General features: G+C 43.4%; 2 protein-coding genes across 3 annotated transcripts; both read left to right on the top strand.

Moving 5' to 3' along the window:
• The first annotated feature begins 3,567 nt into the window (after nt 1–3,567).
• Nucleotides 3,568–4,950, top strand: LOC120685504 (tryptamine hydroxycinnamoyltransferase 1-like). The gene has a single exon (XM_039967473.1). The coding sequence runs from the start codon at nt 3,568–3,570 to the stop codon at nt 4,879–4,881; it is 1,314 nt and encodes a 437-aa protein (XP_039823407.1). The 3' UTR covers nt 4,882–4,950.
• Nucleotides 4,951–5,895: 945 nt separating this feature from the next.
• LOC120685502 (proteasome adapter and scaffold protein ECM29-like) lies at nt 5,896–26,438 on the top strand. 2 transcript variants are annotated; one of them, XM_039967466.1, is made up of 35 exons: nt 5,896–7,010; nt 7,547–7,714; nt 7,810–7,899; nt 8,037–8,173; nt 8,256–8,346; nt 8,475–8,557; nt 8,641–8,747; nt 8,884–9,036; nt 9,538–9,602; nt 9,744–9,831; nt 9,992–10,070; nt 10,154–10,262; nt 11,018–11,077; nt 12,562–12,680; nt 13,475–13,850; nt 13,932–14,116; nt 14,207–14,276; nt 14,617–14,767; nt 14,864–15,033; nt 15,111–15,452; nt 15,987–16,154; nt 16,241–16,534; nt 17,209–17,385; nt 17,533–17,796; nt 18,250–18,348; nt 18,447–18,631; nt 18,732–19,067; nt 22,491–22,644; nt 22,751–22,861; nt 22,981–23,148; nt 23,717–23,843; nt 24,497–24,655; nt 24,789–24,892; nt 24,997–25,056; nt 25,978–26,438. In XM_039967466.1, the coding sequence occupies exons 1-35, from the start codon at nt 6,810–6,812 to the stop codon at nt 26,179–26,181; spliced, it is 5,454 nt and encodes a 1,817-aa protein (XP_039823400.1). In that variant the 5' UTR covers nt 5,896–6,809; the 3' UTR covers nt 26,182–26,438. The 2 variants fall into 2 exon arrangements, with proteins under 2 accessions (XP_039823400.1, XP_039823401.1); XM_039967467.1 differs by lacking the exons at nt 5,896–7,010; nt 7,547–7,714; nt 7,810–7,899; ... (1 more) ...; nt 8,256–8,346; nt 8,475–8,557 and having other exon boundaries at nt 9,748–9,831.
• The last annotated feature ends 10 nt before the right edge of the window (nt 26,439–26,448 follow it).

Here is a 26,448-nt window from a genome sequence, read left to right as displayed (position 1 = left end):
TTACCCTACTTTTCCAACATCGACATACTGTTCTTCTCTCGTCTCCATGGCGTTTGAGGACGCCCTAGCTGGCCTGCCGAGCCTAGGGCAACCCTACACGCGCTTGCCCCGACGGGGTCCCTCTCGGGCGAGCGTTCGTAGGATCGTCGCCGTTCTGCACGGCGACCGGTCTGACCGGTCCCTCTGACCGGTCTGACCGCTCCACGCAGGAGGTGCTGCAAGGAGCTCCTCGCGTCGCGCGACCTAGCGCGATCGTGTGTTGGCCCGTAAAAGGCGTCAACATATTTTGGCGACTCTGCTGGGGAACGAGAATTAGGATATCATGGCCGATTTGTCAAACCATAGCAATCCAACATCATCTGAAGAACTACTTGAAGAGTATCGGCGAGAATACGACAAAGCAGTCGAATGTCTACTTTTGTCTTGCTTTCGTATAACAGAGCATGGAGTCGTTAAGATAAAGGAGTTGCAGACACCATCTACCATTGATGTATTAATGGAGATGCAATCTTTAGGTACTTTATCTGACATTCTATCTGGTTTTGTCAAGCATTTGATTGATAAGAAAGATAGTTCAGTTGCAATTCCTGTTATTCAAAAATCGGCTATTGAAAAGCCGACTAGTAATCCTTGCGAAATTTTGCATAATGTTGCTAGTCAAGATACAATTCGGCCGTCCCAAGCCGAAATTGTTGAGCCAAATTTCCCTAGCAAGAGCACAGAAACTAAGTTTAGTACTTCTACGCTCGGGGGGCAACAAAACATAGTCAAAGGTTCCGGTTGCACCGCAACCGGTCTGACCGGTTATCCGACCGGTCTAACCGCCTCGTCTAGGGTTTCACCAAATAATTCAAAACCTAAAATGGTTAAGCCCAAAAAACCCGAGATTGGTGTTTGGAAAACTGTTGAATCCAAAGGCCGTCACAAGCATCAAAAGGAAAAGCCGAAGCCATTTCTTGGAGATCTTCCGGCTAAATTCAGAAAACGAAATAATAATGCTAGTCGGCTAAAACATCCAAAACACTCAAGATCTACTCCAAGACAACAATTCCATGATCGGAATTGGCAGACAAATAATTTTCCTAATTTAGTGCCGTTTTCATCACATAGGTCGTATACACATATACCATACGGCATGCCTTGTTTTTATCCGTCATGGTATTTTAATTCATATATGCCGTCTCTTCCTACATATTTGTGCCCAAATTATATTACCTATAGGGAGCCGGCAATTAGTAAGCCACTACCTACAAATAATGGTCGTTTTGATCCAAAAAATCGGCCTGTGCAGAAAAAGAAACACATGGTGATCAAGCAAGTTTATCGTGTCAAAAAAGATGGGCGATTGAATAAAAATTCAGATTTGACACAAGATAAAGAAAAGCCGACCGTTGAAGAAACATCGGCTAGTTCCGTTACTCAGATTGTTCCCAATGGAGACCATACTTCAAACAATATAGTCGAACAATGTTTAAGTTCGGCTGGGGGGTAAGATAAGAGCATCTATATCGGTTCTGACAGGACCGGTCTGACCGGTTTGTCAGACCGGTCTGAACCTGGAAAGTCTGGTGGTGCAAAAAATAGGATCAAGCCAACCTTTGAGGAGCTTTTGGATAAATACAAGAAGATATCTGCGCAAAAACAAAACAATCAATTGGAAGGCAAATGAAAAAGGAGTTCTTCATCACCAAGATCAAGAAAGCATCAACGGTCATCGTATTGGTCTTCGTCATTCATCCCGTCGATGCATGTACCATGGTCTGCATATTCAGGTTTGTTTAATCCATGGTTTGGTCAAAATCCTTGGCTGCCATATTATGATTATCAATTTTATACTTTACCACTTCGGATGATGATGGAGTGGATTATCTCGGATTAGAGGTCTCGCCTTGGTGGAATGAACTGTCAGCTCATTTCAGCCTGCACTATGAACTGTGGCTGACTAAGCTGATGGTGGTGCCGCATGTCTGACTAAGCAGAGATAGATAGTATAGATGGGCCCGCCTCAACGGGTGGGTCCGTTAGTTTGCGACAGCCTAGTATTGAGAGGGAGGGGGGGCTATTCATCGTTTTGTGCAATTTGCCGTTGATATATTATAGAAGCTCCCGACGCCGCGCCTCTGCCTTCCCCCACCTCCCCCGGCTCCGCCGGGGCCTCTACCGCCACCCTCCGCCGCCGCCGACGCTAATTAGTTCGGATCCGCATTCCCCAGCCCGATGCCTGGCCCACCGCATGTCTCCTCGCCACCCTCAGACGTCGCCCGCAACCTGTCGCCGCCGCCGGGCATCCCTGCCCCCCTCCCTCTTCTAAGGCCGTCGCAGGCCACGGGACTAGCAACTCTGAACCCCGAAGGGCCCGAACCCGATCGGAGCTCACCGGGGAAGATGAACAAGACGTCAGGTAGCTTCTGCGATGGCTTGCCTGCCACTCGTGCGCTTCACTAATAGCTTTCGCCGGAAGAGCCCGCCGAGCATACACCAGGGTTTCAAAAACCGGTGCTACTGTTCAAAACCGGAACAGTAGCAAAAAAATGACTTTTGTATTTTTGGATTTAGAAACATAAAATATAAAAAACTGGACCCGGTTTACCGTCCCGGACCGGACCGGAAACGGAAAAAAAACCGGAAACCGGCGGTCCCATCCGGTTTTTGAAACCCTGGCATACACACGGGGCGACGCCATGTCGCAGCAGTCCAAGACAAGAACCCCTCAAAAAAAAAAGCAGTCCAAGACAAGTCAGACCTGACTCTGCTCAACCTCTGAACGTAGCCCTGCCCAAAAAAAGAACAAACCTCTGAACGTAGCCATGCCGCCGCGGTTGGTGCCTGCTTTGTCCCCCGTGCAAATGAGACTGCATGCTTTGCCCAGCCGCACCAAAGGTCGGGTCAAGTCGAGTCCTCAGGTGACGTACGCTTGCATGCTCAATTCCATTGATCAATTCCGTACTTGTCAACCATTGCATGCTGCGCACCTCCTACCCTGCCCGCACGCATTTACGAGGATCCGCAGATCGATGCATGGCGACCTTTGCATGCACACTCGAAACCGGCTGCAAGCAGTGGGCCTGTTTGGTTTTGTAGCTGATAGTGAATAGTGACATTTTGACCGCTTATTACGGTATCAAATAAAATCAGTTTACAAAACAACTTCAGAACCCTCGTGCTATTGACCCTGAAGAATTTAATGAGGCCTTTGACCACACGATTAGAGGATGGTTACTGTAGCATCACTGTAGCAAATCATCGATTAATTACCGTCATTAGATTCGTCGTGAAAAGTTACACCCATCCCTAAAAAAATTTTACAAATAGACTTCATTCAGTCCTTCATGCGGGAAAGATTTTCTTCTAACGCTAGAATTCTAGCGCGCATCCAAACAAGACAGTGTATCTATCTACAAGCATGTTCATTTCATTTGTAAGTCCGCGGCAAAGGTTGAAGTTTCAACGCCGCGCCCTGCTGCTATATATGGACAGACCGGCCGGCATCCATCGGCAGCTCTGCACTGCACAATCTAACGGGTCACCATTCATACGCGGCTCACAGTCGTCACGGACACGATCGACATGGACGTGCAGGTGCAGCGGACGTTCGTCATCCCGCCGCCGCCGTCCGAGCCCTCGGCGGAGGTGCCGCCCACCGTCTTCGACCTCGTCGCGCCGCCCTACCACGTCACCGTCCTCTTCGCCTACGCCCCGCCCAACCCCACCAGCGCCGCGCTCCTCCACGCGCTCGCCGACACCCTCCCGCGCTTCCCGCTCCTCACCGCGCGCCGCCCAAGCCACCCTGACCACCGTCGCCCGTTCTTCGTCATGGGCAAGGGCGGCGCCGGCGCGCTCGTCATGGAGGCCGCGGTCTCCTCGCCGCTAGCGGACCACCTCCCGCTCGCGCCGTCGTCCCCGGGCCTCGCGCGCCTGCACCCGCCGGTCGACGCCGCCACGCCGCACGTGCTGGTGCTCCAGATCAACCGCTTCGCGTGCGGCGGCCTCGTCGTCGCCTCGTCCGCGCACCACCAGGCCGCCGACGGCTACTCCATGTCCACCTTCTTCCACGCCTGGGCCGCCGCCGTCCGTTCCGGCGGCGCGCCGCCGATCATCGACCGCCCGCCCGTGCCGTACGGGCCGGGCGCCGTCATCCCGCGCCGCCCGCCGCGGTGCGAGTTCGAGCACCGCGGCGCCGAGTTCCTGCCCCGGGACGCCGCCCGGCGGCCGCCCCCCGCCCGCGTCCACCCTTCCGAGATCGCCAACCTGATGCTGCACTACACGGGCGAGCTCGTCGCCGAGCTCAAGGCCCGCGCGCACAACAAGTACACCACCTTCGAGACCGTCTCGGCCCACCTGTGGCGGAAGATCACCGCGGCGCGCGGCCGCGCCGACGACCCCGCGCGCACGGCGCTGAACGTCACGGTGGACGGCCGCGCGCGGCTCGCCGGGGCGGACTCCCTGCCCAGGGGGTTCTTCGGCAACGCCGTGCTCACGGCGAGCGCCGGGACGAGCGCGCGGGACCTGGCGCGCGGCAGCCTCGCCGACGCGGCGGCGCTGGTCCGGGCGGGCGTCCGCGCGCGGGACCGGCGGTACTTCCAGTCGTTCGTCGACTTCGGCGCGCTGCACGGCGGCGAGGAACTGGAGCCCGCGGTCGGGGACGAGGACAACGTGCTGCTGCCGGACGTGGCGGCCGACAGCTGGCTGCACCTGGAGCTCCACCGGCTGGACTTCGGGTGCGGCGGGCGGCTCGCCGGGATCCTGCCGGCGCATTCCCCGCTGGACGGGGTGGTGGTGCTGATCCCCGGCTTGGGGAAGGCGGGAGGGGTGGACGTGTTCGTGTCGCTGTGGCACAAGCATGCCGAGGTGCTCAGGGACATCGCCTACACCATCGACTGAAGCATGATAGGTTGAACAAGACTCGAAGCATACAAGCATATACAGCGAGGAGAAATGCTGCACGTGCTTCATAACATGAATAGAGAATTCTACTGAGAACATGGAAGGAGAAATCAGCCTGGAATTATCATCTTTCACGTTTTCATCACGAGAATAATAAATTTTGCTTTTCTTTGATAATATGAATAAATCTTATTCTACTAAAGAGCCATCCAGTGGTTACAATAGTCTCGGTAGCACCTCAGATCCTTGGATCGACTCCCCGTACGACGTATATTTTAGATTTTAACAACATCATGCTTTTAGTGGTAAGGAATATTTTTGTTTTTAATGGAGCATGAAGTACTAAATGAAGTCTATTTGCAAAACCTTTTTAAAAATGGGTGTAACTTTTCGTGGCGAATCTAATGACGATAATTAATTGATGATTGATTACAGTGATGCTACAGTACTATCCTCTAATCACGCGATCAAAGGTCTCATTAGATTCTTCAGAGTTCATAACGCAGAGATTCTGGAGTTGATTTTGTAAAGTGTCTTCATTTAATACTTCTAATTAGTGGTCAAAGTGTGTTCTAGCCCATTCTAGAGAAGAACCAAACATGGCCATTATGCTTTCAGTGGTATGTGATATTCCTGTCGACAGCGCCACGTCTATGGTGACTTCGTCAATCTTAAGAATTTGCCGGCTCAGTCTCCAAAGATGCTCGTAGAGCTAGAATTTGCGTACTAGCGTTAATTGTCTGAATATTACTGTATAGTATAAAAAATAAATCTTACTTTTCAAAAAAAATTGAGCAAAGCTTTCGTTGAGTCTTTTAAGGGGAAGAAAAAGAAAAAAAACGGGTGACATCGTCGCAGCCGTAGATCACGAAGACAGTCCAGCCTCCAGCAGGCCGGGTGGTCAGATCCGGTACGCACGAGTTCCGTCCGACTCGCACGGGTACCTTTGTGTTTGTAGGAACACGGTTGGACTCGAACCCGACTAGCATCGACTCCCCATTCAAACACTTTCTGGCCTCCGTCTTTCCCCTTTCTTCTCCTCCCGTCTGCTACACCTGAGCGAGGCGAGAGGGGAGTTCCCCGTGATCCCCGTCGTCTCCGGTGGCCCTCTGGGCCTCGGATGCAAGGGGATCTCCGGTTTTCTACTGGGCGGTGTAGATTAGGTTGTAGTTTAGGTTCTAGGTTATCTAGGCTAGGGTTTCCGGGCGGCGTCGGCGAGGCGACGGCGGCGGCGCAGCCGTGGAATAAGTCCCTCCGGCCTTGTCTCCGCTTCGCCGGTGTTCGCTTCCGCGCCGGTGAGAGGCCTGTGAGGGAGGGGTCTCTTGATTCGGGGTGGCGACTTGCAGCAGCAGGTTCGTTCTCCGTTCTTGTTGACCTCTTTCTTGAAAGCTGCTCTCCGGCGGTTCGTGCGTCGGTAGAGTTTCGCAGAGGGGAAGCTGTGGGTTCGTGGGCGTTGAGGTGGATGGTTCGGTGCTTCTTTCTTATTGCTTGTCGGCGCGAAGCATTGAGCCATGGCTGCAGAAGCCCGGGGTGCGTCCCCGACCGAGGTCACTTCATGGAGTTCATCTATTGCAGGGTTTCTGCTAGCTTCGGTGGTGCTGCTGTCAGTTTCTTCCTCCGTCCATGGCTTCAGCGTTGACGGAGGAGGACAACGGTGGTGGTGGTCAGGTGGCACAGAAGATCCAGTGGATCTCGTTATAATTTATTTTTTGTTAGAGTCTTTTGTGCAAAAAGTTGGGACAGCTGTCCCCCTCTGTAACGTTCCAGTTGGTTCGTGTACCTGCACGGTGCGGGTGTGCGTTTTCTTTATCGTTTAATACAGGTACTGTTATAAAAAAAAAGCATCGACTCCCCTGCTCACCTTCTTGCGCCGGAAGAAGGGAACGCCGGCGAGGCGGCGACTCCAACACCCACCAGCGCGGAAAATGGCGGAGCAGCCGTCGCCGTCGGCCGCGCCCGCGCCCGCCGCCGCGGAGCAGTCGGACGCGGAGAGGTTGGACGCCCTGGACCGGATGCTCACGCGGCTGGCCCTCGCCGACGACGCCCGCCTCGCGCCGGTGCTCTTACGAGTCCTCCCCTACGCCATCACTTCGCTCGCCTCCCCCGCGCCTGCCGTCCGCAAGCTCGTAAGCGCACCAGACCACGCCTCGTCCTCCTCTTCCAGCCGCATACCCGATCTGAATTTCAGTGTGTGCCATGGGTGACGCTCTTCCTCTTCAGTTAGATTAGTTTGTTCCTTCGGGATGTCACATATTGCTCACGCGGTGATGAAATTTCAGTTTCTGCGGTAGGACTGAGGGTTTGCTACTTAATTTTACCTGCGGCAACCGGCAATAGCTTCCATAAGTTTTTTTTTATCTGCGAAATTGGGTCAATTATGGCTCGCAAGAGTTGCATATCCTCAGCTACCATTAGCAGCTTACACAGTTAGAACACCCATGGTGGTGTGCTACACTGATCTTATAATATCCTGCATTTGAGGAGTGCCTAAACGTTGATTTATAGTATCCTAAACCCGTTCAGGTTCTGCCCTGTTACTCAGTAGTGGTACTACATGTGGCTGCTTTCTGGTAAAGGAACATAGCTAAATTTTGATGTTTTATGCATGCTTTATGGATTGATGCTAATAAGTGTGATACCATTTTTTTTTGGATTTGGTCAGGTCATGGAAATTCTCAGCCACATTAACAAAAGGGTGAAGCACAGACCTGAGATTCCACTGCCGATGCTGGATTTATGGAAGATTTATACAGAATCCGCTTCCTCAACAATTGTCCGAAACTTCTGTGTTGTATATATTGAGATGGCATTTGAACGCCTGCCAACAGATGTATTCTCTTTTCCTTTGTTAATCTCTAATTTTATCTAGAGCTGTTTCACCATTTCTGCAAAAGATAACTGTATCCGCTTACCGCTTTGTACCAGGAGAAAGGAAACATTGCGCCTGATTTCTTGACCAATATATCAAATGTTCCAGCTCAGAATCAAGGGATCATCTTGAGACTTGCGACAAAGGTTTGTCATGTCTCTACTGGAGTGATCACATTTTAACAAGCTGTGAAGTATTTTATCTGCCTTTTTGCCCTGGTGTGCGTACATTCTATAGCACTTGAGCATTTTTCCCTTCTGAATTTTCTTCTATTGTTGGCCAGGCTATCGGTGAATGTAACATACATAAGGTGGATGACGCTATTGCTTCAAAATATCAAGCAATAACTGAATCCAGTGACGGTCTAGTATTTGCTGACTTCTGCTTCCATACATTATTGTATCAAACACCACCTCAGGGGTATGTATTCCTTGCTAAATTGAGTAAAATGTACACAACAAATTTTGAGACTTGGATATTTGAATGCTGTCAAATTCTACAGTATTGGATGTCCATCAGGACTTTCAGTTGCACAATCAGATCGTGTTACTGGAAAACTACCACTAAAAGGTGACATACTTGCATCAAGAAAGGTAATACAAAAAATGTGTAATCATGTCTGCACTGGACAAGCGCACATACACATTTTAGTTGTTGAGTGTACTGCCTGCACAATGCACCTGGCCTTCTCATGGTTGAATTTTTTGTTCAATCTCTTCAGCTAGGAATATTGAATGTCATTGAAGCTATGAACTTTGCACCTGAGATTGTCTACCCGCTTTATTTATCTGCTGCTTCAGATAGGTATTCCATTTCAGAATTTTGTCTAAAATATATCAGAATTTTTATGTGGATTGACAATGATGCTAACCACTGTTTCAACGTAGTCAAGAATCAGTTTCTAGGAAAGGAGAGGAGTTGTTAAAGCGCAAAGTTTCAACTGTGAATTTAGAAGATCCCAACCTCATCAAGAAACTGTTCACACTGTTCAATGGTATGCATTTTCTACTTTTTAGGATCTTGATCGATGTGGTTTGAATTTCAACCCCTTTGCTTTTGCTCTCTCTCAATTTGTGTATAAATATTCTGTTTCGAGCCTTGCTCTCTGATAATGTTCTCTGGTGAGGCAGGTTCCGTGGGTGCAGAAAATATAGCTGCAGAGCTGAAAGTTTCCCCAGCACATGCTTCATTGCGTATGCGGCTTATGGGTGTTTTCTGCCGATCAATTGCTGCAGTGAATGCATTTCCACACACACTTCAATGTATCTTTGGCTGCATCTATGGTGTCCACTTTTGTATCCCTTTACCATTTACTTTTCCTTTGTGTCTAATTGGTCTTGTCCCTTGTGTTATCCAATTGTTGCATTTTAATAAACTCTGTTGTTGGCAACTGTAGTCTTTCCATATTTAATATTTATATATCATTAATAAACTGCATCTCATTTGTTAATGTTTGTACCTTGTTTTGTTTGTCTGTCTCCCCTAGTCATATGAAATAAACTGCATTGTCTAACACAACATGCTATTCTACTCAAGGATCATGCTCATCTTGGTTTGTAAAGCAGTTTCATTGGCCTTGATGAGTTACTACTTGATCTTCATTATTATTGCTGTGAACTCGTATTCCTGTGAACCTATTACCAACTACTCTATTTCTCCAGCTTACATTTAATTTATGATTAGAACCATCCTTTTTGCTGTTACAACAGGGCAATAACTTTACTTCACAATTTATGTTTGTTCGTTAATTCATCTCATCTTTCATTGTACCTCTATGCCTGTAGGAAGTGGAACTACTTCAAGGCTGAAGCAGTTGGGAATGGAGTTCACTGTCTGGGTTTTCAAACATGTATGTGCACTTTGTGTGTTCTAACAACGAATAGCTTAACTTTTAGCATTAGTGGCTTATTTTGTTCAAGCTTTTAGTTTTGCCACCTATGCTAATTATTTTACCATATTTTAAACTGATATGAATGATGTAATAATTTAGGCAGTAACCGACCAGCTAAAGTTAATTGGTCCAGTTATCCTTAGTGGAATATTGCGCTCCCTTGATGGTTCTTCCACTACAGAGACAGGTCTTTGAACTACTTATCTGCTTTTTCTATTCATCTAAATGTGGTTTATCTTTGATTCCCCCACTCCCGCATCAATTACTTGGGAGTAGGATCTTTTTTATGACTAAGTTTCTGATATTGAATGGAGAAATATTGAACAGTTTGTTGATTTTCTCTCCAGATTCTACAGGTAGAGATACCAAAATATTTGCATACCAGGCTATCGGTTTGCTGGCTTCTCGAATGCCAAATTTATTCAGGCATGATATTTTCTTAAACTTTCATGGCTCTCATTTCATTTGCGTTCTAATGAATGATTTTTTGCAACTCTATTCCATTGCAGCGATAAAACTGACATGGCTATAAGACTATTTACTGCTTTGAGACTGGAGGATCAATCTCTTCGTCTGACGATTCAGGAGGCGGCTACATCCCTTGCTACAGCATATAAGGTAACTCTTAAGGGCATGTTGCTTTCTCCAAAGTGTGCTTTCATGACCTACTGAAGATTTTTGCAGTGATGATTTTGAAATTTAATCAATTGATCATTCTGTACAGCCAATTATTTTGGTGGTTGATACAGCTTGAAATGCTAGCTTATTGTCAATTCAGTACATGGACAAATTGTAATGCTTCATGGTCAAAAACTGGCTACAATCAAGCTATGTGCTGGATTGGCGGCAATGACTTGTTTAAGCTTTGGACCTTGCCTCCAAAAGGTTTAGTATGGATTTGTCACGCCTTTGGCATCCAGGTCAATTAAGGGGAATTTTTTGGATGTGAAGTTCATATTTAACCTTACTTGATTAATTAATATGATTGCTTTGTTAATACTTAGGATTCACAATTATACATCAATCCAATGGCATTTCATATTGTGTATTGGCAACGCTTCATACGATTGCTCACAAGTAATATGTGAGCTTCGATACGTTATAATGCAGTTGGTTCATCTTGCAGGACACTCTAGCATGAACCTTAGGAATAGACAACCTAAAAACACAGATTTGCCACCATCCAGAAGAGAACCAATACCAAGTGGATATTGGGTTTTTCATTTTATAACATTCTTGCATAGTTTGTTATTCTGTTTACTGCATCATGAGTTCATGACTCTACCATGATTTCTATGCATCTTATGTCTCCCCAGCTTTAATTGGAGAACTATCTTTTATCTTCATTCTCTTTTTCTTGGCCTTGATATCAGGGTGCTTCAATGATAGTACTGAAGAATCTTGAGGTGCTTCTTCTGGAAAATTGTGAAGCGGTAAAGTTGTTCTTTTTGTCGTAGCTTCTCAAATTACTATCATGCTAATCCTTTATTATCACGATTACATAGATGGTGTCATTATTGGTGATAGTTTGTGAATGCAGATATAATTACCTTCAGTGTGAGAGTTGCAAGATCAAAATCTGAGTCCTTGCTTTAGGAAAGTACAGGAAACTCCATGCTGTATTTAGTTTAATAATAGATAAAAAATCATGAACCAGTTGTAAAGCTATTACTAATAGTCTAATATAACGTGTGCCAGTGATATGCCAAACAACCAAGTTCATACAAATACAGAAGCACCTCAGCTTCACCAATCAGATTGATTTGCTGACCATCTCTTACTACTATTTTGATGCATAAACATGTTAGAAATTCAAAGAATTGCTCTCAAACAATTTCTGACCATCTCTTTAACAGTCCACGGCAAGTTTTTGGATTCTTGTTTTTTGTTCAAAAGCTCGATCCAAGGGGAGAGACATCATGAGTGCATTGCCTGAATGGTCGAGAAATGGTACCCGAAAACTGGCTCTTACCTGTACGGGGACACTGCTGCCATACACTGGGTCCTTTTATTTTGTGAACAAATTCATAGGCCCATACATTTGGGGGGAAACACAGTAAGGGTCCTTATGTTGGTAGCCTCATACTGGAGGACTTACCAGCATGTTGTCCACACTAGTCTCATATTTATCTGTCTTTTTCAGGATGCGTGGTCACCTCTGTAAGAAGTCACATATTGATCCTTCAACTATGACTTGAAATCCGAATTTAGATCTCATCATTGGAGCAATTCTCCTCCACATTTTCTTAAGAAAAATGACAATGATGTGTTCTTAGCATGTGAAGCCTGACAACCTATCACTGATGGCTCCTTCGGTCATACTATGTGGCCGTGTTTGGATCCAAGGGCTAGAGCTAATTAGCTCAAGCAAATAACCCTCCAATAAAATAGCCCTTGACATGTTTGGATCCAAGAGCTATTTAGCCTTTAAAGCATTTTTTCCCAATCATTGGAACCCTATTACCTCTCTTGCTATGGTGGGCTCCACCTGAAATAGCCCAAATAATCACCCTTTGGGTAGGATAGTTTTTTGAGGTAGGCTATTTGCAAATAGCCAAGAACTAGCCCTTATGTTTGGAGATTTTGAGCTATTTTGGGCTATTTTAGGCTAAAAATAGCTCTAGCCCTTGGATCCAAACACGCCCTGTATAGGGAGTTATCACTGATGGCTCCTTTGGTCAATGGTCATACTCTGTATGGGGAGTTTTTATGGGGTGGCTATTTATTCTTGTGGTTTTATGATAGTTGGAACTCTTATGGATACATGGGCCTCCAGCATCATATTTTTTTATTGCATCATTCCCAAATTGAATATCTTTTTACTTCTAAGGGCCTAAATCCAATGGATGCTATGCTCTTAACTTGAACTTTATGTAGTTGTCTGATCTTACATTCTTGTTATGAATTTTTCTTAAAGGAGGAAAGTGAGGTTCGGTTTTCTGCTATAAGATGGGCAACAACATTATATGGTACGCAGCACTGCCCAAGCCGGTACATTTGCATGACTGGGGCCTCAGATATGAAACTGGACATAAGGTTGGTTACGAAAGATTTATCTTGACATGATACTTTTCTCCACTTATACTACTAGGGCCACCCATCGTAATTTTTGTAGTCCACATCACTTTGTAAATATTTTTTCCACAAGAACCCCAAGTGTAAATTCCCTTCCCAAGACCCCATTTGGTGTGTGAGCTTTCAGCACTGGGTACACCCTTTTTAAGTTTCCTAACATCAATTGTGATAACGTGGTTTGTGCTTTTAGTATCTGTGACTCTTTAGTGTCCGACTGTTGCTTGCATTGTATGCTCAACTGTATATCCTGGCATGTCATGGTGGCATTCATCTGTCTTCCTAAGCTATGCATGCAATTAGCATTTGTTTTTTAGGAAATATTGCAATAGCAAATTGAGTAATAAGAGTTTATTGTCCTTTTATGAGGTGATGCTATATATTATCGTAGATTTGCTATCATACCTGTCAGTCAGTAAAACCATTAGATTGAATTCCGATTGTAAAACATACTGGATCAATAACTGTTCACCTGACTCAATGTTGTAAAAGTCCTCTTGCTGATCTCAAGAAGTGCTTCTCATGTCCTCTAGATGCATAAAAGTAGCGACTTCCTTCAGTTCTGACCTTGTCAAATGAATTGAGAATAGTTGATGATCTTGCTTTGGCATTTGGTACCATGCACGTATCCTACTATGCTGAAGAAATTTCTCGATTATGATTCTGATACATTAGCACATCTCTTCAGGGCATGCATTTTATAAGTTATTTATGTTTAACAATTTATATCCTTCACTTATTTGGTTGTGTTGTCCCAGGGAAATGGCTCTAGCTGGTCTGAATCTTCTAAACGATGCAAGGCAATCATCTGCGGGATCTGCTGATTTCAAATATCCTGATGTTACAGAGATGCTAAATTATATCTGCCATCAGAGACCACAGTTGTTATGTTCTGATGACCAGACAAATGGAAAAATGCTTTTTGCTTCAAAAACATTTCTTTCAATGATCAAGTTTCTGATGAAGTGCTTTGAGTCTAGTGATAGCCCAGATCTTGTGCAAGACGATCCATCTCATTCCCCGGTAGCAAAAATGTGTATCATCTTAGAAAATGCCATGTCATATGAAGGGTCTAGTGAACTGCATGCATTGGCCTTGAAGTCATTGGTTGATCTTTACTCTCGTGAACCAAAGGTTTCTGCTTGATGTCATCTATTAAAAGAAACTTCATGTTTTCCTCAGACTGTTTTAAATTTATTGTTTGATAACTTCCAGATGGTGTCATTGCGGTATGCAGACCGCATACAGTGGCTAAGAGGTATATTGGGTCATGTTGATTCTGATGCTCGTGAAGCTGCCTCGCGTCTGCTTGGTATTGCTTCTTCAGCTCTTTCAAGCTCTGCCGCACTAACTCTTCTGTCCGAACTCACTTCAACACTTAATCAAAACCGCCCAACAAGGTATGAAATGAAAATTTCAACACTGGTGCCATGTCCTTTGTATTGCCATGTAACTTTTAATTCATGTGGCTATTTGATGAATTGTGCCAGATTTGAAAATTACCATGGAGTGTTATGTGCGATTGGATATCTAACTGCTGGTTGTTTGAAGCAATCTTATGTATGTTCATCTTGCTTCCATCCTCCTAACTTTGTAGTTTGTTGTTACTGATTTTTTTTTTGTTTGCTGTTTCCTTATATGAAATTTAGCACAGTTTCTTAAGTTGCGAGCCAAACTAGATTGAACCTGTCTGAAACACTTGTACAAGTTGGGCATAAATATCGAATTTCTAAGTGTTTTGAGTTAATTTTGGCCACTTCACAAGTTTCTATGATTCAGTCAATTTGGCTGCCATCTTATCGCCGTAGGAAACTTTGTTTGAGTACATCATTTATGAACACCTAATTTTCTATATTTTTCGATTTAGTTTGATTTGTTGTACTGATGAGTGAATGTGCAGATACCTGAAGAAATGGTAAAAAATGTAGTTGATATTCTTGTAAAAGTTGTTGACTCTGAAGGTTCGGCATTAGCATCCGTTGCAATGGTATCTCTTGGTCATATTGGTCTCCGTTGTGTGCTGCCTTCCATCAACCAAAATTCTTCAACAGGTTAAACTTGCTACTCAGATCTCTACTGCATATGAGCTATGCTATCCAGTATCCATGATCTGTGATGTTATTTATTTTAATTATATTTGCCTGCAGGTGCTCTATTAACTATTCTGCATGAAAAGCTGACTAAGCTGCTTTCTGAAAATGATACTAAGGCTATTCAGAAAATTCTGGTATCATTGGGGCACATATCTTGGAATGAGATATCCTTTCTGCACCTTAATAATGCATTGGACTTGATTTTTAGTCTTTCACGTTCTAAGGTAGCGGCACGAAACATCAAACTTTGCAGCTAACATAATACTATTCTTTGAAATATATTAAAATTATGCTTGTTCAGGTAGAAGATGTTCTTTTTGCTGCTGGGGAGGCTCTATCTTTCATATGGGGAGAAGTTCCTGTGACAGCAGATGTGATACTGGAGACAAACTTTGTTTCCCTTTCCCAGGCAACAAACTACCTTACTAGTGATGTGCCTCTAGTCTCGAGTAACTCCTATGAAAGAAGTGGTTGTGAAGAAGCACACGGAATGGCCCGAGAAGAAATTATTAAAAAGTTGTTTGAGACACTAATTTTTAGCAGTAGAAAAGAAGAACGATGTGCCGGTACTGTCTGGTTGGTCTCTCTAACAATGTACTGCGGTCGACATCCGAAGATCCTAGAACTACTTCCGCAAATCCAGGTCTGCCAATCAAGATTAAGATACATAGATTATTACAGAGATCATACATTTTTTTTTACTTTTATCTATACTACCACAGTGCATAATCTGTAGATCGCCATACCATGCTGATTGATCTGTATGATATGTTAGTGATAGTAATCTACAGTGTCATAGACATAGAAGCTAACTTTAGCATAGTAATCTAAAGTGGGTTAGGCATGGAAACTAACTTTAGTAAGTGCATTGGGCATGTACCTGCCAGTCCACTTAAACCTGCATTAGCTTTTGATTTAATTGGAAGTTCGTACTAGGTTTTGCATGTCACCCTATGCCTGAATTTAAAAATTGCCCTGTAGTGTGGTGCCAAAAAGGATAAATCATCTTTTGATTGAAGTGAGCTGAACGGTTTTTGCATATACTGTTGAAATGTATATCTTCTCTTCAGCTAGCACAGTTCTTGCTTAGGGGTGCTAATACTCTTACATTTGAAGCTTTCTTCCCACCAGAGTTTTTCCACCTTGTTGACAAATGTAGATGCCGTTTCTTTCACAGGAAGCTCTTTCGCATCTTCTCGGTGATCCAAATGAGCTTACACAAGATTTGGCATCCCAAGGCATGAGCATTGTGTACGAGCTTGGTGATGCATCTATGAAAGAGCAGCTTGTTCATGCTCTTGTGAACACACTGACTGGCGCCGCAAAAAAGAAAAAAGCTATTAAGGTGCATGATTTTCTTGATGTATGTTTTATCCCTAGGTGATTATGCTTTGATTCCAAGGTATTTATGTTTTATTGTACTTGCATTAGTTGATGGAGGACTCTGAGGTCTTTCAAGACGGTGCAATTGGCAATAATCCTACTGGAGGGAAACTTAACACCTACAAGGAGCTGTGCAGCCTTGCCAATGAGATGGGGCAACCTGACCTCATATACAAGTTCATGGATCTAGCTAATTATCAGGCCGCTCTCAATTCCAAGAGGGGTGCTGCTTTTGGATTTTCCAAGATAGCCAAACAAGCTGGCGAGGCACTTCAGCCTTATCTGAATGCCTTAATTCCTAGGCTTGTCCGTTACCAATACGATCCTGACAAGAACATCCAGGTATCAAAGTGTGCACTCCCATTACCATATCTGCCATCTTCTATGTTTCTTATTTCTTTTTCTGTTCGGCCAAAACTAAATTGCTTGGTTGAGTGACATAATTTTGTGAAATTACATATGACCAAGTAATCTCATATAAGAAACTGAGGCACTAACCAAGTATATGATGCCCCATTTAGCTCAACTAGTTAAACTTAACTTTATATTGATTTCATCAATTTAGTAATAAGTTATCCATGTTCACATACTGGTTTGTTAGACCCTGAAAAGTTTGAGCTTATAACTTAACAACTGTAAGCATTGTGTTAGTTATATTATACTGCTATATACTTTTCTATCCTGTAATCAGATTGCGGATAAGATTGCCTCAGTTTAATTCCAGTTGTTTAGAAAACCTCTATTAAATTTAGTTAATTGCTGCATATATTTCGCATGTAACTCATTAAGATCAGCTTTCTACCACGATGATAGCTTTCTAGTAATCAATGCGCACCCTTGCACAATCTAACTATTTATGGAATCTACTAAGTTCTCACAAAGTTTTCTGGCTGTCATTGATATCTATAAATACTATTTTAATATTTTCTCTTATTATGCCATAACATATTTCTTAATAAGTTCATAGCGCATTTCCTCCGAGGCACTGAGCTGATAGTCCCGGTTGCACGTTTTAGGATTCAATGGCACACATCTGGAAGTTAATTGTCTCAGATCCAAAAAAAGCAATAGATGAACATTACGATGTCATAGTAGAGGATTTGTTGGTTCAATCTGGATCAAGGCTTTGGAGCTCACGTGAAGCATCCTGTCTTGCACTTGCAGACATCATCCAAGGTCGAAGATATAGTCAGGTATCGATCATTTATCCGTGCTGTTATGGAAATTTTGGTTAGTTCACTATTTCGTTTGACACAGCCTATATTAAAGTGTCTATATGAATCTGGCTAGTTTCCTTTCTGAGCAAATTATAACTCACCTTTTTCTTTACTGGTCTTAAGGTTTCAAAGCATTTGAGAAAAATATGGACAACCGCCTTTCGTGCAATGGATGACATAAAGGAAACTGTGCGGAATGCTGGCGACAGTTTGTGCCGAGCTGTGAGCTCATTGACAATTAGGCTTTGTGATGTGTCACTAACTTCTACTTCTGATGCAAATGAGACAATGAACATTGTACTGCCATACTTGCTTTCTGAAGGCATACTCAGTAAAGTTTCAAGTGTTCAAAAAGCCTCAATTAGTTTGGTGATGAAGCTTGCTAAGGTATATTGATGGTAAAACGTGGCAAGTTGAGCTGCATATTTGCCTTGATGTGTTGTATATATATTTTTGAGTGAAAGACAGTAGGAGAATCCCCTATGGTATTTTAATTACACACACGCATGCATGTACGCGCACACGCACCCACGCACGCATCCACGCACGCACGCAGAAGTGCTCTCGAGCGCTAACCACCATACAATAAACATAGGAGAGGAAGAAAGAGGGCAGAAATAGATAAATATAAGTTATATTGTAGATTTAGTATTTCACTAAAATTTATGGTAGTTTTTCTCAACATATGTGTTTTAACTTTAACATATTCCGTAAACAAAATATCATAGCACCTTTTCTCTATGCATTTCATATGTTAATATCCTATGCTTATGTAGCTACCATCTCCAATTTAATACACTAAAGGGTTATTCTTAGCTTATGACTTCCTAATGTCTTTAGGGTGCTGGGCCTGCCCTTCGGCCTCATCTGGCAGAACTTGTTTGTTGTATGCTTGAATGTTTGTCAAGTCTGGAGGATCAAAGGTTGAATTACGTCGAGGTATGCTAATTTTGTTTCCCTTTTATAAGGACCGGTGGTGATGATGTTCATGTGTATATCTCATGGATGCTTTACTTTACTCCTGTATTTGGATCAAGATGCATGCAGGAAATGCTGGCATCAAAACAGATAAGCTTGAAAGCTTGCGGATAGCTGTGGCTAAAGATTCTCCAATGTGGGAAACCCTTGATATATGTATAAAAGTTGTTGACAAGAATTCACTTGATATATTGGTTCCTCGCCTGGCCCAAATGGTTAGGTCATCTGTTGGTTTAAATACAAGGTTAGGTTTGCTTGTACCATAAATCTTATTCATGATATCCTCAAATGCTGCATTTCTCACTACAATCATATGGTCTCATTCATTTTCTGTCTGATTTCAGAGTTGGTGTTGCTAGCTTCATCACCTTGTTGGTACAGAAGGTCATGATTGACATCAAACCATTCTCAACATTGTTACTGAAGTTACTGTATAGTGCTGTTCTGGAGGAAAGGAGTTCAGCAGCAAAAAGGGCCTTTGCGTCTTGTTGTGCTACTGTTTTGAAATATGCTAACCCTTCCCAGGCTCAGAAGCTTATTGAAGATACTACCTCTCTGCATTCTGGTGGGAAAAATGATCAGTTATCTGGTGGAATTCTTATTAAAGCCTACTTGAGCAATGCAGCAGATATTCTTGGTGGATATAATGCAGTGGTTGTCCCTGTAATTTTTGTGTCAAGGTATGTGAAGGACACATTTATTAACCTTGCATTTTTCTTTACTTCTGATATTACAACAACAACAACAACATAGCTTTTTTCCCCAAGCAAGTTGGGGTAGGCTAGAGATGAAACCCGAAAGAAATAAGTTCAAGGTTCAGGCACATTGATAGCTAGTTTCCAAACGCTCCTATCCAAAGCTATCTCTTTAGAAATATTCCAATCCTTAAGGTTTCTCTTAACCGACTCATCCCACGTCAGTTTAGGTCTACCTCTACCCCTCTTTACATTATCGACCCGCTCAAGAACTCCATTACGCACCGGCGCCTCAGGAGGCCTTTGTTGGACATGTCCAAACCATCTCAGCCGATGTTGGGTAAGTTTCTCCTCAATTGGTGCCACCCCGATCCTATCCCGAATAACTTCGTTCCGGACTCTATCCCTCCTTGTGTGCCCGTAAAACCACCGCAACATCCGCATCTCTGCTACACTAAGTTGCTGGACATGTCGCTTTTTTGTAGGCTAACATTCAGCACCGTATAACATCGCCGGACGAATTGTTGTCCTATAGAATTTGCCTTTTAGATTTTGTGGCACCCTCTTGTCACAAAGGATGCCAGAAGCTTGCCGCCATTTCAACCAGCCAGCTGAAATTCTATGCCTAACATCTTCATCAATGTCGCCATCCTTTTGTAGCACCGATCCTAAATACCGAAAAGTATCCTTTTGGACCACCACTTGCCCATCTAGACTAACGTCTCCCCCCTCATGCCTAGTCGCGCTGAAATCGCACGTCATGTACTCGGTTTTGGTCCTACTAAGTCTGAACCCTTTCGACTCTAACGTGCGTCTCCACAGCTCTAACTTCCTATTAACCCTTGTCATACTCTCGTCAACTAGCACCACATCATCAGCAAAGAGCATACACCAAGGGATCTCACCTTGTATATCTCTTGTGATCTCATCCATCACTAAAGCAAATAAATAAGGGCTCAATGCTGACCTCTGGTGTAGGCCTATGTTAATAGGAAAGTCAGTGGTGTTGCCATCACATGTCCGAACAAACGTCGTCGCATCCTTTTACATATCCTTAATGAGGGTAATGTATTTAGTTGGGACTTTGTGCTTCTCCAAGGCCCACCACATGACATTTCTCGGTACTTTGTCGTATGACTTCTCAAGGTCAATGAAGACCATGTGCAATTCCTTCTTCTGCTCCCTATATCTCTCCATCAATTATCGTATTAAGAAAATCGCCTCCATGGTTGACCTTCCAGGCATGAACCCAAATTGGTTTTTGGTCACACTTGTCACTCTTCTTAGGCGATGCTCGATAACCCTCTCCCAAAGTTTCATCGTATGGCTCATCAGCTTAATCCCACGGCAGTTAGTACAACTTTGAAATCGCCCTTGTTTTTGAAGATAGGTACTAATATACTTCTCTTCCATTCTTCCGGCATCTTGTTTGACCGAAAAATGAGATTAAAAAGCTTAGTTAACCATACTATTGCTCTATCTCTTAGGCATCTCCACACCTCAATGAGGATACCATCAGGGCCTATCGCTTTACCTCCCTTCATCCTCTTCAAAGCCTCCCCGATCTCTACCTCCTGAATTCTCCTCACAAAACGTCTCCCCATTAAACAACTTATCGAAGTACTCTCTCCATCTATCCATGATCTCCTCATCCTTCACTAACAGTCGATCTGTCCCATCCTTAATGCATTTGATTTGGTTGATGTCCCTTGTCTTCCGCTCGCGGATCCTAGCCATCCTATAAATGTTCTTCTCCCCTTCTTTCGTGCCTAGCCGCTGATACAGGTCATCATACGCCTTACCCTTTGCTACACTCACAGCTCGCTTTGCAACCCTCTTCACTAATTTATAGCCCTCGATGTTGGCTGCACTCTTGTCAAGGTGGAGGCGCTTAAAACACTCCTTCTTCTCCTTAATAGCCATTTGCACCTCGTCGTTCCACCACCAGGTGTCTTTCCCCTCCTGTTTGCCTCCCCTACTCACGCCAAACACCTCTGATGCCACCTTCCGAACACATATTGCCATCTTTAGCCACATGTCATCTGCGTCTTCTCCTTCTTCCCAAGGCCCCTCACCTAGCATCATTTCCTTAAACGCTTGTGCCGCTTCCCCTCTAAGCTTCCACCACTTTGTTCTCGCAATCTTGGCACGTTTGTCCTGGTGGACACGTACCCGAAGACGAAAGTCCGCCACCACAAGCTTGTGTTGAGGGACAACACACTCCCCAGGTATCACCTTACAATCTAAGCAATCACGTCTATCCTCCCTCCTAGCAAGGATAAAGTCGATCTGGCTTAAGTGTTGTCCACTACGAAACGTCACAAGATGGGATTCCCTCTTCTTAAACACGGTATTCGCTATCAACAAGTCGTAGGCTAACGCGAAGTTCAACACATCCTCCCCCTCTTGACTCCTGCTACCATACCCAAAACCCCCGTGCACTCGCTCGAACCCTACATTAGTCGCACCCACATGGCCATTGAGATCTCCTCCTATGAAGAGTTTCTCGCTGGTAGGCACGGTACTAATCATGCTATCTAGATCTTCCCAGAACTGCATCTTGGTGCTCTCACTAAGGCCTACCTGAGGGGCATAGGCACTGATCACATTCAAAACCGAATCTCCAACTACCAACCGGATTAGGATAATCCGGTCGCCTTGCCTTCTAACCTCTACGACTCCATCCATAAGGCTCCTATCAATCAAGATGCCTACACCATTCCTACCCGGAGTTGCTCCCGTGTACCAAAGCTTGAAGCCAGTATCCTCAACCTCCTTCGCCTTCTGGCCCTTCCATTTAGTCTCCTGAACGCATAGAATATTTACACGCATCCTAATTGCTGCATCAACTAGCTCTCGCAACTTACCCGTTAGGGACTCTACGTTCCAGCTACCTATACGAATCCTAGTTGGCTCGGCTAGCTTTCTTACCCTTCGCACCCGTCGAGGGAAGTGCGAAGACCCTTGCTCATTTTTCACTACACCCGGGCGTAGATGTAGCGCGCCATTCAGGTGACGACCCGACCCTTGCTCACTTATCATCGTACCCAGGTCACGATACGACGCGCCCTTGGGGGGATGACGACCCGGCCCTTGCCCATTTATCACCACACCCGGGTTCCGATGTAGCGCGTCGCTAAGAGGGTTACGCCCCAACGAGTTTCTTGTGGGTTTCAAATCCATTAGAGTGGCTATTTTTTATGCTGGTTTGCCAAAACCTAACGCAACCCTCCTCCTTTACCCGGGCTTGGGACCGGCTATGCTGATACGACTCAGGAGAGAGAGTCTTCCAGTCAGCATAGGCGGAGTTTACTTCTGATATTAATTTTTGATATTTATAATGCTTTAGTTCATGATCGTATAAATACAAGAAACCTTTCCATGTGTATAAACAGAACTTCTTTTCAGATTTGATGATGACAAAGACACCAGTGCCTTATATGAAGAACTTTGGGAGGATATTCCTAGTAGTGAAAGAGTAACCCTAACACTGTATTTACCAGAAACTGTATCTCTTTTGTGTAATTGCATGTCATCATCATCATGGGCTGGTAAAATAAAGGTACAGTCTCTGTTTCATAATTTCCTGTCCATATGCATATCAGATTAGTAACAGTTAACATTCCTGCAGCTTGTAATATGCTTATTGTACATCCTTATCCTTGCAGTCAGCCAAGGCTACGAAGAAGCTATGTGATGTTCTTGGACAATCCATTTCAGCTCACCACCATAATATTCTCGAATCACTTTTGAAAGAATTGCCAGGTCGATTCTGGGAGGTATCTCACGCTACCCTTCATTTGTTCATGGAATGATAACTGGGTGGCCTGCTTATACATTTTTTGGACCTTTATCGATTCTTGATACATTCATTTTGTTTCCTTATATTTTTCAACAGGGAAAAGATGCTATTCTGGATGCACTGGCTTCATTGTGTTCTTGCTGTCATGCCGCTATAAAAGCAGAAGACTCCAGCTTGCCAAGTGGTATATTAGATGCTGTTTGTGCTGCATGCAATAAGAAAACAAAACTGTACCGGGAAGCAGCTTTCTTGTGTTTACAGAAAGTATTTTTCTTCATTCCTCATCTAATTATTGGACCCTTACCTTTTGTTGACCTACCATTTATTTTTTTTAGCAGACAACATTTTCTTTAATAGAATGTCGTTCGACTGTTACATAATGGTAATTATCGAACTTAGGTTTTTCATGAAGGTTGTAACTTAATCATGTTAAAAGTATTTCAATAATTCTCAACAGGCGAGTCCTGGGAAAAAGCTTTCAAGAACAATTGTGAAGTAGCCTGAAGCATCTATCAGATCCTTTTAAACTCTTAACTCAAAGCATCCTAGGGAGATACATAATATATTCCTCTGGTGAACCGTGCTATATGAAATTTGATCAATTCTTTTAACATTTTTAGACAGTAGATATGTACATGAACTAATTCTTTTAACATTTTTAGACAGTAGATATATACATGAACTAATGATTCCCAAAAGAGACACATTCTCCTATTGTGCCATTTTATGAGCACATGTTTTGCAATTTGATGGCCTATAGGCTATTCTTAGAGAATTTTATAATTGGTACCATGTACTTAGGTTTTTTCTTCTTTCTTTCATCACTTTTCAGGTGATCACAGCATTCAGAGATCCAGAATTTTTCAATATTGTTTTTCCTATGCTGTACAAGGTTTGCAAACAATCTGTAATTTGTAAGGCTAAGGGTTCGTCTTCAACTACTACATCCGCTTGTTCTGGTCAGTTGTCATTTTGAGCTCCTTTAATGCATTCAGCTAGTGGCTATGCTTAAATTACAATTCTTGTTGTTGGTGTATAGATTGAGAGGCCCATCTAGAGGCCCATGTATAGCTACTATATTACCCACCCTTCTAGGGTTTGGAGGAATACAATTGAGTCATTTCCTCTAGCACTTGTAATCATGCAAGAAACATCCCTTCTGTCTGATGCTCTCTCACAATTATGGATGTTTTGTAGGCAACACCAATTTTGAGTCCCAAGGACCTTTTCGAGAATAGCTTGATAAGGCACCTCCACAATAATACATTCATACCCTCCATGTAGCGCATAGAGAGACTTTATTTACTAAGAGAGACGTAGGATTAAAATGGACGTTATGAAATGTTATTACTCTAATTGATAAATTTACTAACACTGATTGCATTGTCTTTTGGAATCAAAAGTGAAACCTCAACTTTACTAAAAATATATAGTTCTATCTATCTTAATAAATTGGGAAGTTGCAGACACAGAGAACTGCAATACTTGATTAGATAATTCTATGCTAACTTTATGTTATAGTACACATGCGATCATATTATATAATGCTCAGCTATTTCTCTGAGTTCTCCTTTCACTTTTATAGCTTTTGTGCATGTCTTTTTTTCTACAGAACAAGATGAAGGCGAAGGTGCCTCCGTTTCTCTAGATAAAGTGCTCAATTGTGCCACGTCTTGCATCAGCGTTGCCTTTCCTCATGATATTATCAGTCAAAAGAAAAATGTTTTAGAAGTAATATTGAATTCTCTCTCACCTGAGGAGAGTTGGCAGGGTATGACTTTCAATGCAAGATCTGTAATATATTCTGCACAGCATAGAATACTTTTCTTTGAGTTCGTTGAAAAATTATTTATCTTTGATGCTTGAAAATTGTCAGTTTAATGCTTATATTTTTTCATGAACAGTTAAATTGTCATCCTTCTCATGTGTCAAAGAGTTGTGCCGCAAGTTTCAGAGTTCTGATGATAGTGACACATGGCCTCAAGACACAGCTTCCTTGGTTCAGGAGGTATTCCTATACTCCTATAGTTTGTGAGGCTTTATATTCTGCTTTTGCATTTGCTCTCCTTTTTCCATTACTCCTGACAAGCCTTTTATTTATTTGTTTTCCAGCTATTTCATTTGGTGTCGGCAAAAGTAGTAGACTCAATACGCTTAATTAAGATTGCTCAGGTGATTTTCTCTCTGTCTCCTGCGCGCTACCTGATGTTGTGATATATTTTCATAGCACTTTTACTAGAAGATAACATATCATCTTCCTACTATTGAATAACTAACATTGGCATTCGATATATTATGTTCAGTCCTATATGTTTATAGAATGAAAGCAGTAAATATTTTGATATTTCAGTTGAGGGTGTTTAATGCATGGTTTAGCAGTCTTCTTGATGTAACACTGTCTATGCTTGCTTGTGGCCATGAATGATGAGAAGAATGATCATAATCTCACTTTCGCTCAGTGAAACTGAAGTGTGATTTTGTAGCTCCAAAGCACTGAAGTTCTGTAATTTACTTGTGATGGATTGTCATGGGTCAAACAAGCATGTTCAAACCAATAATTAGCAAAATGTATAAGTACTTCATGTGAGAAGCCTTTAAGAAAGCAAGATTATTGTTGCAGATAATTCATTCAGGTGACCGATAGGATCCACTGTGTTTTTGTTAAGGTTAAAAACCACTGCCTATTACATTCCCACCTTTTCTTTTAATCTCCCTCTATGGTTCTTAATTACACACACCTGACGTGTAGCAAATCATGGAGGCTAAGTTAGTGACATTTTGAAAGACCAGCAATATGCTGGTACTGTTCCCTGCATGGCCATGGCCAGGAGCAGCTCCCAGTGATTGCTGGGGTAAGAAATGGCCAACAAAACTTGGTGTGTGTTTCTTTCCCAAATACTCATACCATACGTTAACATATAAGAATGGTGCAAGGCCTGTATGGAATCGCCTGGGATAGTCCATAATATCAGGTTACATCCGTGCAGATGGTAAAATAGACCCGTTCCTGGAAATTCTGTTTAGTTTGTGATTAGCAGTTAGCCACCAGAGACAACCTTATTCCTCACGAGTTGACTCGTCTCCTCTTTGCAGGTCCATACTGCTGCTGCAGAGTGCCTTCTTGAGTTGAGCAAACTGTATAGAGACTTTCCATTGACGGACAGAACAGAGCCCAAGTTTGAGGATGAACTTGTTGAGCTCTGCGAGTCTGAAAAAAGTGAACAAGCAAAAACATTGTTGAAGGAATGCCTGGGCATCGTTAAAACTCTCCCTGGAGTAACCATGGCAACTGATTAAACGCACCTCTGCATGACATGTAAATCTACACCCCGACGAAATGACCCTCCTGAATTCTGTTGAGATTGTAAATTCATTCTTATATGCAATATAGTACAGAATCCTCAAGTTCTCGCTCCTTTTTTACGTCAAGAGGGTAGGACAAGAAAAGCTACACGCCTCTATTGATTTGCCCATTTCATTATCCGTGACATTGTGTTACATGTATATATGTCAGAAGCTCGAAGTTATCAGGCAGTAGGCAACATTTGCTCGCACATTCTTCAT

Source organism: Panicum virgatum, chromosome 8N (assembly GCF_016808335.1).
Source record: "Panicum virgatum strain AP13 chromosome 8N, P.virgatum_v5, whole genome shotgun sequence".
Classification (NCBI taxonomy): Eukaryota; Viridiplantae; Streptophyta; class Magnoliopsida; order Poales; family Poaceae; genus Panicum; species Panicum virgatum.
This window is presented reverse-complemented; position numbering and strand designations above follow the sequence as displayed.

What these genes read in the sequence shown, in the direction of transcription:
- LOC120685502 (XM_039967466.1), top strand. Translation starts at nt 6,810, where the DNA reads ATGGCGGAGCAGCCGTCGCCGTCGGCCGCGCCCGCGCCCGCCGCCGCG. An exon ending in ACATACTTGCATCAAGAAAG is followed by an intron (nt 8,347 to 8,474) that starts GTAATACAAAAA and finishes CAATCTCTTCAG; the next exon opens with CTAGGAATATTGAATGTCAT. An exon ending in GCTTAATTAAGATTGCTCAG is followed by an intron (nt 25,057 to 25,977) that starts GTGATTTTCTCT and finishes TCCTCTTTGCAG; the next exon opens with GTCCATACTGCTGCTGCAGA.
- LOC120685504 (XM_039967473.1), top strand. Translation starts at nt 3,568, where the DNA reads ATGGACGTGCAGGTGCAGCGGACGTTCGTCATCCCGCCGCCGCCGTCC.